The 13,217-nt window shown below is 33.9% G+C and overlaps 1 protein-coding gene across 2 annotated transcripts in view; it reads right to left on the bottom strand.

Moving 5' to 3' along the window:
- Positions 1 to 4,709: 4,709 nt before the first annotated feature.
- NEGR1 (neuronal growth regulator 1) overlaps positions 4,710 to 13,217 on the bottom strand; it is an 840,835-nt gene continuing 832,327 nt past the window's right edge. Inside the window, exon 7 of one of the 2 annotated variants that reach the window (XM_006098886.3) lies at positions 4,710 to 6,143. In XM_006098886.3, coding sequence (XP_006098948.1) covers positions 6,019 to 6,143 — 125 coding nt within the window. In that variant the 3' untranslated portion in view covers positions 4,710 to 6,018. The remainder of the gene's footprint in view (positions 6,144 to 13,217) is intronic. The other variant, XM_023762561.1, reaches the window with a different exon arrangement.

The raw sequence follows: 13,217 nt of genomic DNA on the forward strand, positions 1-13,217 counted from the left end.
TGGTTTTAACATCTTACCCTGGCCTTCATTAATTAATTGTGTTCATTTTGTATGTATATGAAAGTCACTGTTTTCATTTTTTTCTTCAAACTACGAAGTTATGTCCACAAGATTGGTATTATATTTGTCCTTTTACAACAAAAATACAAATGTATTTCTTAGGTTGTATATAATTTAATTTCTAAAATTATGATCTCCCTCTTGTTTTACTGCCCCAGCACAAGCAGATGTGCATAAAATTAGTATTTTGACATAAATTGTCTGAAACATAACTCAAAATTAAAATCAGTATTCTATTGTGAATTTTAAAAAATGTTTTCATGTATTTTGATCTCCATTTCCCTAAGAATTCTGTTGATTGAAGATGCCTGGGAAATAATCTTAGTGGATTATCCCAAAATTAACAGGTCTTTTGCAAAATGCTATGTTAGAAAGATATATATGATGATGATAATATCCTCCATTTGGCGTGATGGGCCTAACATTACAAGGGCTGTGTGTCCAAAGGCAATTGCATTATATGTTTCATACCCCAAAAGTTTTAGATGAGATGTATACCATGATCTGCCTTTACACCACATCCCCTCTGAAGACATTGGAAAATAAAGAGATAGATTTAAAGAAAAATAATAAAGTTATTTATATGTAAATATAAATATACTGACAGTTGTTTCTGAAGCTAGAGATGTAATTACATCCTTCTTCTGTTCCTAAGGAGGCTAATGGAAATAGAAACATATTTTCTATTGCACATTTGGCTCAAACCTACCTCTTAGTAAAGTATAATCTTCAGCAAGTGACTTAAAATATCTGAATCTCGTTATCATTAATACATAGCAATGTCTGCTCAAGTGCTCTGCCACTGGAAAATGTAAGGTAGAAATAGTTTTGGCCCTTCAGGAGTAATTCTAGCGGCTGCATCTGTCTCCGAGGCAAAGCACATTTCTTAGATTCAAGGTGTTGGGAGAGTCATGCTGGCCTTAGTATGATTGTGGGCGGAGCTTTTAGGAAGAAGACCGAACAGTGCTCCTTCTTTCTTCCTCTCCCACAGACTGAAAATTATTTATTTGATTCATTTGTCAATCCGTTCGCTTTCCTTTAGAAATGTGAATCCCTAAATATTTTCAGTAAATAGAATTGTTAGAAAAAGGTGCATATGAAGGTGAAATCATATTCATTTTGGGAAGTTCAGGGGAGGTACTTTAGTGTTTGGATCAAATTTCACTGTTAAATGAATTATTCTTGGAAACTTTTCTCTTAAAAGTCTTAAATTTCTGCCCGACAGGCTAAAGTAAGTATTTCCCAAATACCTGGGTGTGGTTTTGAAGTATCTGTGTTCTAATCCTGTCATGTTCAAAGAAAAAATAGCTCTGCTTCACATGCTAGCTTGCAGGGTCTGAGACTTGATGCTTCTGCTTCCATGTGATCAAGTGTAGTATAAAAGTTACAAGGGGATAAATAATGAGCCAGTGGGAAAATCAGATGTTTATTAGTGTGTTTTTATTTTTATGGGGGTAGGGGTTTGGTAGATGTGGTTTTCCCAGAATAGCAATGACACGCATATTTCAAAACAGCTTATTTCACCAAGCATGTATCTTTTTCAAAGGTTTGCTGTTTTGTTTGTTTATGTTCCTTTTTATTTGGTTGACCATCAGAGATGGACAGATTTGGAGATGAGGGCCTAAGTCATTCACTTAGGGTGGCTCTTATTTGCATATTATAGTAGTCACAAACTAAGAGCTCTCAGAAAAATCATGTTTTACTTGGAAAGCAGTTTTTAAGAAAATTGCATCTGAATGCCTTGAGGTGGAGTATATGCTCCCTGTTTTATACCCAGCTGTCTTATAAAATTATGCTATCTGTCATAGGCATTTGAGTTTTGGGATACTTAGCCCATAAAACCAACAAGATTTTATCATCAGTCTCTTGAGAACTCTGCTGCTTTTCAGCAGATAAAATTTCTAAATAATGATAATAAAATCTTTCCAGAAAACTTCTTCTTTAGGATGGATGTCAAAGCTTTTGGAAAGGCTACAATGTGGAGCCCTTTGATACTGTAGCATCCCACATTTTCACCCTGTATTTCTTTGGAGTACCTGAAAGATGTGAGTGTGGTACAGTGGATGGATGAAACACAAAGAAGGGAAGAGCAGAAATATGTTTAAATTATTTTCTTCCTTTTTTTCTCTTAAACTAATAGAGTTTTAAAATAAATCAAATACATATTTTAATTGATAAACTGAATTTATATTCACCTATTGGAAACAGTACAACATATCTTACATCAGATTACGAAATATGGATGTTTTACTAAAAGACAGGAAGAGTTTTTCCAAGTCTTTAAAGTAAATACATATTCAAAGGATCTTAAGGCATACCATTTATTCATATTCATATCTATTGAAATACTGTACATCCACATACTTCAATAAATAGTTAAAAACCTGACCTCTTTTTAAATCATTTCTGAAATTCAAAAAACAATTTTTATTGAAAAGATTAAATAGGTAACTTTTGGCTGTGTCACAAAGCTAAACACAATGGATAAATTAACAATATTCAATAAATTTGATCAATATAGATGATTGGCTTTGATAAACTTCTCAGAGTTTTCACACATTGGGGTATTTATGTATATATAATTTGTCCTGAATTATCTGGCTAATTTTCTCAGTTCTCCAGTCTACTTTCTAGATATAGTTTAAATGTCATGATGAAGCATTAATTTTTTAGTTAAGTTTTAAATCCTCCAAAAGTAGCTTTAAGTTTGACATTTGCTCTCTCAAATCTTTTAGAGTCCCCCATAATACACAATACTATAATTTGGGTAGCACTTTTCATTATATAATTGCTGCATAATAGGAACTTCATGGTGTAACAGGACTTTTGTTTTGAATAGGATCACTGTAAAACATAATTACACCATTTTTAATTAAACCAAGAATGCAAATGAACTACCCTAATATTCCAGTTCTTCCTCTCTTCCTCCTATTCTTGCTTTCCTTCCTTTCTCCCTTCATTCCTTCCTTCCTCCCTTCCTCCCTCCCATTCTCCATTCCTCCCTTCCTTCCTTCCTTCCTTCCTTCCTTCCTTCCTTCCTTCCTTCCTTCCTCCTTTTTATCCCACTGTCTTTACCTCCTTCACTTTTCTGTCTTTTCCTTTTCTTTCTACTATCCTTTCTCAACTGCTTTTTATTTTTTTCTTTCTTCTTTCTTTGAAAAAGAAATTCAGGGCAACAAAAGGAATCCCACAAATGTAAGTTGTGGAAATATAATGCTGAAATGAATAGCTAGAAAAAAATTATTATACATCAAAAGATAAATCAATTTCATAAAACTGCTATTCTGAAATTGCAACAATCTTGTACAGTCAGGACTGATAAAATGAAGTAATCAGACGTCTCATATGTCCATAAATGTAAAATCATCTACTTGAACATTATATGCAATACATTCACACAAAAAAGCAAATACTGTAGCCTTATTTGAACAATATTGAACTCATAAATACTCATGATTTCACTCTGTCCAGGGGTCTAGGAACTAGGAATGTTGCTGTGATACAGAAAAACATAGTGAATACCTCCTCTATTTAAAAATACCACTCAAGAACGTCTCTTCTAACATAAAGGCAAATACATATAGCTACTGAGCTATGACTGTACTTCTGTCACATTCTATGGTAATAACACCAGACTCCACAAATTTGGAATCATGACAACACTTTGAACTAATTATTTGGTTCATCCATAGTTTATGTCTCGATTTACCTCACATTTACCCTACAAACCTTACAAAGAGGAGGTATTTTTAACTCTAGGAAAGCGGTCACTGTATAATATGCATTCTTGATCTGTTTCTTTCTCCCAAACAATGATACTGATACTGATGGCTAACACTTTTGTGGTAGCACCACTATTTCTAGTAAGTAGATTATTATGGAGTGTGCCACTTTAAAGCTGCAATACAAAAACAAAAACAAAAACAACTTTGTAATTTGCTCCCAAATTCCACAAAGGATATTTTAAAAAATCAAGTCAATAATAATCAAAGTTAGAATGTTGTATGTATTTAAAAGAACATTTTTAATACATCAGTCAAAATAATGTAATAAATTATTAGTGAGTAAATTTAATAGCATCATGCCATGTTATTGCCATTTTGTGAAAACATTGTATATTTATGCCTCCTCATTTAGGATTCATTTTTCTAATTAAAATAGATTTATGGTGTACTTTGGGACTAATTTTACTTGGAAAAAAACACAATTTCCAAGTTATCCCTTTCTGGGAAAAAATATTAGATATCCTAAATATGTATAATTTATATGGAATTTCCTGTATTTATCTTTATTAGTAAGTTTTTGGTGTTTTTATGGCTTTCAAAGGGGACTGACTATTTGCAGAAATCTCTGTTGGTGTAATGAAATTGGTAACTTTATCAAACTTGTAAAATGACTTTCAAGGCTATGGCCTTTTTTTAGTAAAGAATAAAACCATCAAACTATTCCTGTAATATAAACTACTTCTTAAAGTAACAGCATTTTCCTTAAAAAATGTAGTTTTCACTGTGATATAATTTAATACTTATGATAATTTCATAGTTAATATCTTAAGATATTCTCATCACTGGTCTTGTCTTCATTTGATCATGTCATCCTTATACCATGTAAAAAAAGATAAAATATGGCAATATTTTTTTCTTGGCCTTACTTGTTTGGGTTGACATGGCTATAGAGAATTATTACAGAATTTATTACAGAATTAGTTATTTCAGGGATTGATCTGCTGCAGACCAGCATGAAACATTTGTTGTAATATATTTTGAACAATTGTTTTATATAACATGCATCCCAAACTATCAACTGAGTGATGTTTTCAGATGAAAAATATGCAAAATGCTCCAGTCAACAGGAGCACCTTCTCATACCACCTCTCCTGCCACGGAACCAAATTAATTTTGAGTGCTTACCAAGTCTGGTAATATTAGGTGATTGGAATTTGTGTCCTTTCTGAAAAATCATCCTAGCAATTTTGGCTTGGAATGGTGAAAAGAAAAGATGGGTTGCTGGGTAATCTATTGGCTGGACTGTGCTGCCATTTTAAAGGGAATTATTTCCCAAAGTGGATCTAATATTTAGCTACATTGAAATAAATCATATGTCAAAGGTACCTGTATTATGTTAATTAAATTGTTTTTCATCACAAAATTGAGTTATTGTGGGGCAAATTTCACAAACCCCACTGGTAATGAAGAGATTTTTATAGTCCTATAGCTACTTTACTCTTTAGAGATCAGATATGGTTTAACTTTATCATTATAGTTTATTTTTGTTTTCAATTGTAGGGTTTGGCAATATGTTTTTATTAGTCGAAGGCAAAGAGAGAAATACTTCATGAAGGCACACCCATGCTGAACTTACAGGAAAGAGAAGCAGAGCTGCACAGCCAGTTATATTACAAGGCTCATTCCTGAAACCTGAATATCATGCGAGCAGAAAAATCTAGATATGTGTGTGTTTTGAAGAAATGATCTGAAGGCAATACTATTTGCTTTTTTTTTTTATCAAAAGAGAAAAAAATGCATCTTTGTAAATGCGGATTGATTCTTATTGAAACAGGGAAATGAATGCTTGTATTGCAGCCTTAAAGAATCACATATTCACTGCAATATTCGTTTTTGTAAACTACAGCCTGCAACCCAGCAGACCATGACTGAATGCTTTTGAAAAGTTGTAGATTACAAACATGAAATCACAATTAATATCCTCTAAAAGTAATTTCAGAGCCTTCACATCTTAAAAAAAGGACAATGTGTACTGCTTCACAAGGTAATGTAGCTAATCAAAAAAAGAATAGAATTAAAGTATTTACATAATGAGCAATTCTACAGAAGGCGATCATCCCCTTGTAAGCACTGCTGATTATATCCCACGCTGCTTTTAACAAACTGTACCAGATTGGATCCAGCCATCAGCACTTTCAGAGAATTCTTAAGAGCCTTTTATGGGTCTTTAAACTTATTGTAGAATGGCATTCTTCAGGTGGAATATGCTGGTGAAAGAGGACAGTGTCAACACAAGGTACCAGCAGGAGAAAAGAACGTCGGCGCTCCCGGTAATTCCATACTGGGCTGTACTTGGAGCTGGAAAGAAATGGAGAAAGACTAAATCAAAATCTAATTCATGTCTTTCAGGATCTTAACGACAATCAAAAGGCAGCTGTGTACATTGGGGGGAGCCCTGGTATTGGAGTCAGACAGAATTAGGTTCACATCTGTTTCTGCTGTAGGACAATGTGTGACCTATTCGACTAACCTTTCTGAGCCTCATTTTTCTTAAGGAAAAAAACAGAAGTGATATAATCCACTTGGCAGGGCTGCAGTGAGAATTGGAGATGAAGTACATATAATAACACATTGCACTGGGCTGAACTCATGCTAAATACTTACTATTTCACAGCTAACATTATTCCTCTTATATGCATTGTTAATATTTGTAGTAGTGAACAATATTCACTCATGCATGTTTTTCAAAAACATATTTTTATTGAAATAAAATTGACGTATGACATTGTGTAAGTTTAAGATGTACAACAGTGTTGATTTCATATGTTTATATATTGCAATATTATTACCACCATAGTGTTAGCTAACACCTCTATTATATCATATAATTATCATTTCTTTCCTGTGGTTGGAATAATTAAGATCTAGTCTACTAGCAATTTTTAAGGTTATAATATAGTACTGTTGACTATAATTACTATGCCGTGCATTAAGTCTCCAGGACTTAATCTCTTGATGAGTTTCAAGTTTATACCATTAAACAACAATCCCAAATTTCCCCACCCCTAGCCTCTGGTAAACACCAACCTACTCTCTATTTTTATATGTTCAGCTTTCTTAGATTCAACATATAAGTGACATTATACATATATTTGCACATATATTTGTAAATCTTTTTTACTGGTAAAATATTGTACTAAATGCTGGAACAACAAACAAGTTCTCTCTTCCAACAATGTTTTTGGCAGTGAAGAAAGATATTCAAAAATATAATACAACCCTAGAAATATCAGAGTTGCATGTGCAAACTTCAATGGCACAGAAAATTGTGTATTCAAATCTGTCTGTGCAAAGGAGGGATGATTTAACAGAGAATTTTATCATAGAGGATGGTCATTTGGGTAGAGGTTACAATATATTCAAAAGCATGAGGAAAAGAGAGAGCACAACATATATTCTAGGATCTAAAAGTAGATTAGTATTGTTGCACCATGAAAATGGAGGCCTGAAGCAGAGGGAATTAAAACTGGGACTCTAGGCAGATAGAATGATCTTAACTATAAAGAAAAGAGTTTAGCTCTTTATAATAAAGCAAATTTTGAAGAATTTGGAGCTCTTGAATGATATGATTACATTTATTTACACATTAGAAAGATCACTGTTTTCTACATGAGAAGCTCATGTGGTACCTGGCTAACAGACATGTTGAATATTTACTGAGAGATTTCACCCAGAGACTGACCACACTTGGGAGTCTACTGAATGAATTCCACTTCATTTCACAAGAGAATAGTTACCTCTTTGAATGCGAATTAAATTGTGTTCCAGAAATTGAATGTCACAGACATGCTCAGCCTTGCCTGAGACTGATTCTCACTTACCATAATAATTATAACAGCAATAATAAAAGAAACCTCACCAACATACTTTTAACTACTTTTTCTTAATGAAACCTGGATTTCAAGCACTGTTTTCTAATACAAAATAAATAATGTAATAAAAATATATTATTTCACTGCCAAATCCGTAACTCAAACCAGGAAGCAGTTTTAGTCACTGAATTTGAATTACCAGCAGGTAGTTTTAATGGAACTTTCACCAAAGACTATATTTCCACGTTACAAGAAGAATAAATTGCCTTGTTTATACCTCTAAGAAATTAGAGGGGATGACAGATGCATTGGACCCTGCCAGTGGGAAGTTTTCTTCACATTACAATTGTTGGTTCCAGGTGAATGAGATTCAAGGGCTAAGATTACTACTCTTTAGTAAACACAGAGCAAAATCAACTACTTAATGCTTCTATTTGCATCACAAATGAGTCCTAAAGAATAAAAAGATTATGAAGAAAATACATCTTTATCATTGGACAAAGGTTTGATATATAACAAGTCTAATATAAAACCAGAAAACTCCTTAAATTACTTTCTCTTGTTCAAGCTTAGAAAGATGTTGTATTTTTTAAAATATAAATAAATATTTAATTGGTCTGTTGCCTTCTCAATGACAGCTATTTCAGATTATTTTTGCTGTGGTTTTTAAAGAATCTTGAGTGCAATCAAACCAGTATAGCAGTAAAAGACTAATAACAAACAAAGCATATAAAATGATTTCATAAATAAGAAATAAATCTCAAAAACTAAGCATGTATAACAAAGATAAAATTTTATTATCTTGACTAATTAAATAGTGCATTAAGTGGGTAGAATATAAAGGGCCCTCAAAACTCCATATCTATACTTTAAAGTGCATTTTGGGGGCAATCTTTTCTAAATCTCCTCTTCTTCAACAGGCTGAGTAGATTACCCTAGTGTGTCATTAGGTCACTATATATATTTCTTTTTATACAACTGTAACACTGCACTGCTAATATATTTATACATAATCTATTTTACTAGATTGTAAACTCTCCTAGTTCATGTTTTATTTATTTTGATGTTTCCAGACACAAAGTCTGGCAAAGTCTGGTACCTAGTAGATGCTTAACAAATGTCTGTTGAATGAACAATTCAGTTAAATAAATAAATAGGTCAGAATTAAAAGGGGGTATTTTTCTCTTATAAAAGGACTCTCTTCTAAGGCAGTGGTTCTCAACCTTCCTAATGCCACGACTCTTTAATACAGTTCCTCATGTTGTGGTGACCCTCAACCATAAAATTATTTTCGTTGCTACTTCATAACTGTAATTTTGCTACTGTTATGAATCATAATGTAAATATCTGATATGCAGGATGTATTTTCATTGTTACAAATTGAACATAATTAAAGCATAGTGATTAATCACAAAACAATATGTAATTATATACATGTTTTCCGATGGTCTTAGGCGACCCCTGCGGAACCCAAAGGGGTCGCGACCCACAGGTTGAGAACCGCTGTTCTAAGGCAAGCCACTTGCCTACAGGCTAGAGAATCTTCAATACACCTCTTTCAGTCATCCAGCAAATAGGTACTGAACTAGGTACCAGGCACTGTACAAAGTACTGGGAATACAAAGGCTAATATGATAAACATGGTTCTTTTGTTCCTTAATTCCATATATGGCCATACGTACTCTATATTCTCCTTTTTATCATATACCTTCAATGCCATCTTTTCTCCCTACATGCTTTTACCTTCTACCCAGTCTCCTATTGTCTTAGATAAAGGTATATCAATAATATATTTAAAAATTAAATACTACTTTGCAACTAACAGAGTATATATTTGTCCATTGATGTCTCATATTGATGTACTTTTTAGTCTTGTGAATGCAATACTTCTGTTAGTCCTAAAATAAAGTAGGAACCTGTTGCTGCATTGTTAGCATGCAATTACTATAAGAAATGAACTGTAGAATAGCTATTGACAATTAGTAGGCCAAAAAACAGAGTGGAGGTAGTCAACGGAATGTGAGGTCAATTACCTAATGCCAAGTCATCTATCATGATTCATACTCCTTAAGTAGATGTTGAACATCTTTCATGTGCTGGGAATTGAACACAGCTAAAAATTAATACAACTCAATCTCCACTCTAGGAAAGGTTCATTCTAGTTGAATATATAAATAAAAAATCAAATATAGAACATTAGAATATATATAGTGAACAAACATGAGAGGGCTCTCCAAAGAGTCATGGTAGAGGTGAGTAGTCTAGGCAGCAGATACAAATACAATTATTTTTCACAAAATGCAATGATATACACATGCTAGTACATGTATATCTCACTGTAAAAAATGGTGGCATTGGGGTTCATTGACTTGGGGTATCCTATTACTATATAACCTTAGTTCCATTGACGGATATTTATTTTTGTTTGTTTGTTTGTGTGTGTGTGTGTGTGTGTGTGTGTGTGTGTGTGTGACTTGTTGACTCAGTGATTTAGAGCACAAGACCAATAGCACTAAACTTAGGAGTCTCAGTACTATTTGGACTAATTAGATTTGCTTGGCATGTTAAATCCCAATCAGCTACATAAGAAATTATAGGAAATCTTAAGAAATTACAGAAAATAACTGTTAGTTATTAGTAATTAGTTATTAGAAATTAGCTTCAAGACCCAGTTCAAGTATCCTCTCCTTTAAAAGAGAAAACTCTTTATAAAATCCCACTTGCCAAATTAATTTGGCATCATTTTTGATATCTTATTTACATGTCAATCACATCATATTTACATATCAATTTTTTCATTAGACCGAGAATGTCAAGCCAAGATTTATTATATGCATCTTTGTCATTGGTATTGAACACAGAGTCTGATACTTAGTAAATGTTCAATAATATTTATTGAATACTGATAGTCCATTTCCCAAACTATCACCATAAACTTACAAGGAGGTACAATGCCTTGAACACTTTTCCCAGAATAATATTGCTTTTCACCATTCATTGTTTACTTTCTAAGACTTGTACAGAGTCAGAATACCTCCCTTCAGTATTTGAGCAAGAAATAGATCTTGAGGCAGCCTATATAATGGAAGAGCAGGCACCCAACTTTGTACCTCATCCTTATTCAGCAAGAGACTGGGAGTATAGATAAACTTATGGCCCTTAATATACATCTGAATTTCTTAGGAGACATCCAACTGTGCCTTTGGGGTGGTCATATCTTTTGTATGTTCTTTGCCATGTTTTTAGTTGCCTGAGAATATCATACTGCTTCTCATCCTAAGTAAAATTAGGAGGAATAGGACATGTGAGGGTTTTGGTTTCATTCTGAGTGATATGGAAGCCTTAGGAGAAGTTTGAGCAGGGGAGGTTAGCTGAAAGTTTTAAATAATTGCTTGGGTATCTTGTGACCAACTGACTGTACTAGCAGATGCGAGTAGAAGACTATGTTAGCCTGAAACCTTCAGGGGTCTCCACTGACTATTGAGGGAAGCCAAGGCTCTGTAGCTCAGTATTCAGGGCCTCTGTTATCTGGCTCTAGTCAACTTATCCAAACTCATGCACACTCAGCTCCAGTCACACGAACCATTTTCTGAACACATAAGTGTTTTTATTACTCCCTGTCATTTGCACACTCCATACCCTTAAGCCTAAATGGTCTTCCTTCCTATTTCTCTTCTTTATGCATCAAAGTCCTACTCATCCTTAAAGATCTAAAATACCACCTCCTCCAAGAGGCCCCCCCTAATATCTCTAATAAGAAATTCTAGTCTTCTTATTCCTGATTTCAGAAACAGTTCTTTTAAAATTTATTATATATATATATATATATATATATATATATATATATATATGTAAATGTATAGCTTTCTCTTTGGTCTATAAAGCATATGGAAGTCATGGAACATTCCTCCTTATAATGTGAGCATCTGTATCTTTTATAAATGTGTTCAATAGATGTGTGTGACAATGAATATGGAAAAATGTTCTTAAATATGCATTTATCTAATTCAAGACAACTTCTATAAAATACTTCATTAGTTGCTCCTATGTTGTTTTTTTTTACTCTTAAGACAAAGTGTATGAGAGGGAAACTGTTCTATTTCTTTTCTACTATGTCTTTAATTGTCTTTTTTAAAAAAATTGATTTTAGAGAGAGAGAGAGAGGAAAGGAGAGGGAGCACACACACACACTCAGAATGAATCTGCTCATTCATTTAGCAAATTGGATGTGTGCTATGTGCTAGGCATTCTCTGAGCAAAATAGAAGTGGCCTCTGTCCCCATAGAGCTTTCTCTTTAGCTTAAGATGTTTTTCATGAAACAAGCATATTTTACTTCAATCTTAATCTACACTTGGTTAAGAAATCAATGTTTCTCTGCCTATACAAACTGTCTTCCAAGTTATCTGCAAAAATATGTATTCTCTTCATTTTCTGGGTTTATTTTATTTAATGCCATTTACTGTACTGTTAGATATTTGGCCATTCTCCTGGTTTTCAGGCTCCTTGAAGGCAAGGAGTATGACCTCTTCCTTTCCCCTTCCTCTGTCTTTCCCCGAAGAGAAGAGTGCGGTGCATGGCCTTTAGAAGTGGTTCCAGGGCTGATCTGGTGCTGTGTTTGGTTTTGGCAGGGCTCCCAGGCCTGGAGCAGAAGGGCCTGGGCTAGGTGTGGAGTCCAGGCCTTTGGGATCTCTCCCAGTTGTCAACAGGAAGATCCCATCTGTGTTTTAACACATATCTTACATCTTGTCTAATTATAATTATCACCCCCAATTACTTACAGCTGCTGCATATTATTTTCAGTGTTGGCAGTTTTCCCTTGTATTGCTCCAGTTTTTATTTTTAGGCAAAAGCCAATGTAACTGTGAAATATTTAGTTTTGGTATAATACCAATTACTTGCCTAGGCAATTTTCTTAAATTACTCAAGTTCATTACTCAAACTGCTAAGATTCTTGTTGCAATCTTAGGTAGAGTTACTTAAGCTACATTAACTTTGCTTCCATAAGTAAAAACTGGCCTCAACTTACATTTTACTGAGGAAGATTATGCCTTAATGAAAAAGCGAATTATTTATACCTAAGTTAGACTAGACCATATAAAAGAGATTAATGTGGATTCAAAATACAGTGCACATTAGTTTTCTCAGAAATCACGCACCACTGATTCTATCCAAAAGACAGTGAAACTCCGTTTCATTACATACTGTGGGAGGCGTTTGCTCCACAGATATTTGAGTCCTCTCTTCGGGGACATCTGCCTCTTAACCCCATCAGTAGGTGGAGGAGATACCCAGAACCTCAGATGACCCCCACACTTTTTTGTATTGCTTAATTCTGCCTAAATACTTGGGGGAGATTAGGAGAGTGGAAGAGCCCTAGAACAGGATATGCTTTACAATAGACTGTACAACCTTGGATGTGGTGTCTGGAAGAATCAGGCAAGTCTCAGCACAGATAACATCAAATCATTATTCCTTTTTATACTATTTCCTGGGCAATCATATGGCCCAGGCCCTACGATGGGATGTGTTAAAAACACTGCACAAACCATGTCTTCTCAT

The sequence above is a fragment of the Myotis lucifugus genome, unplaced genomic scaffold, assembly GCF_000147115.1.
Source record: "Myotis lucifugus unplaced genomic scaffold, Myoluc2.0 scaffold_251, whole genome shotgun sequence".
NCBI classification, from domain to species: domain Eukaryota; kingdom Metazoa; phylum Chordata; class Mammalia; order Chiroptera; family Vespertilionidae; genus Myotis; species Myotis lucifugus.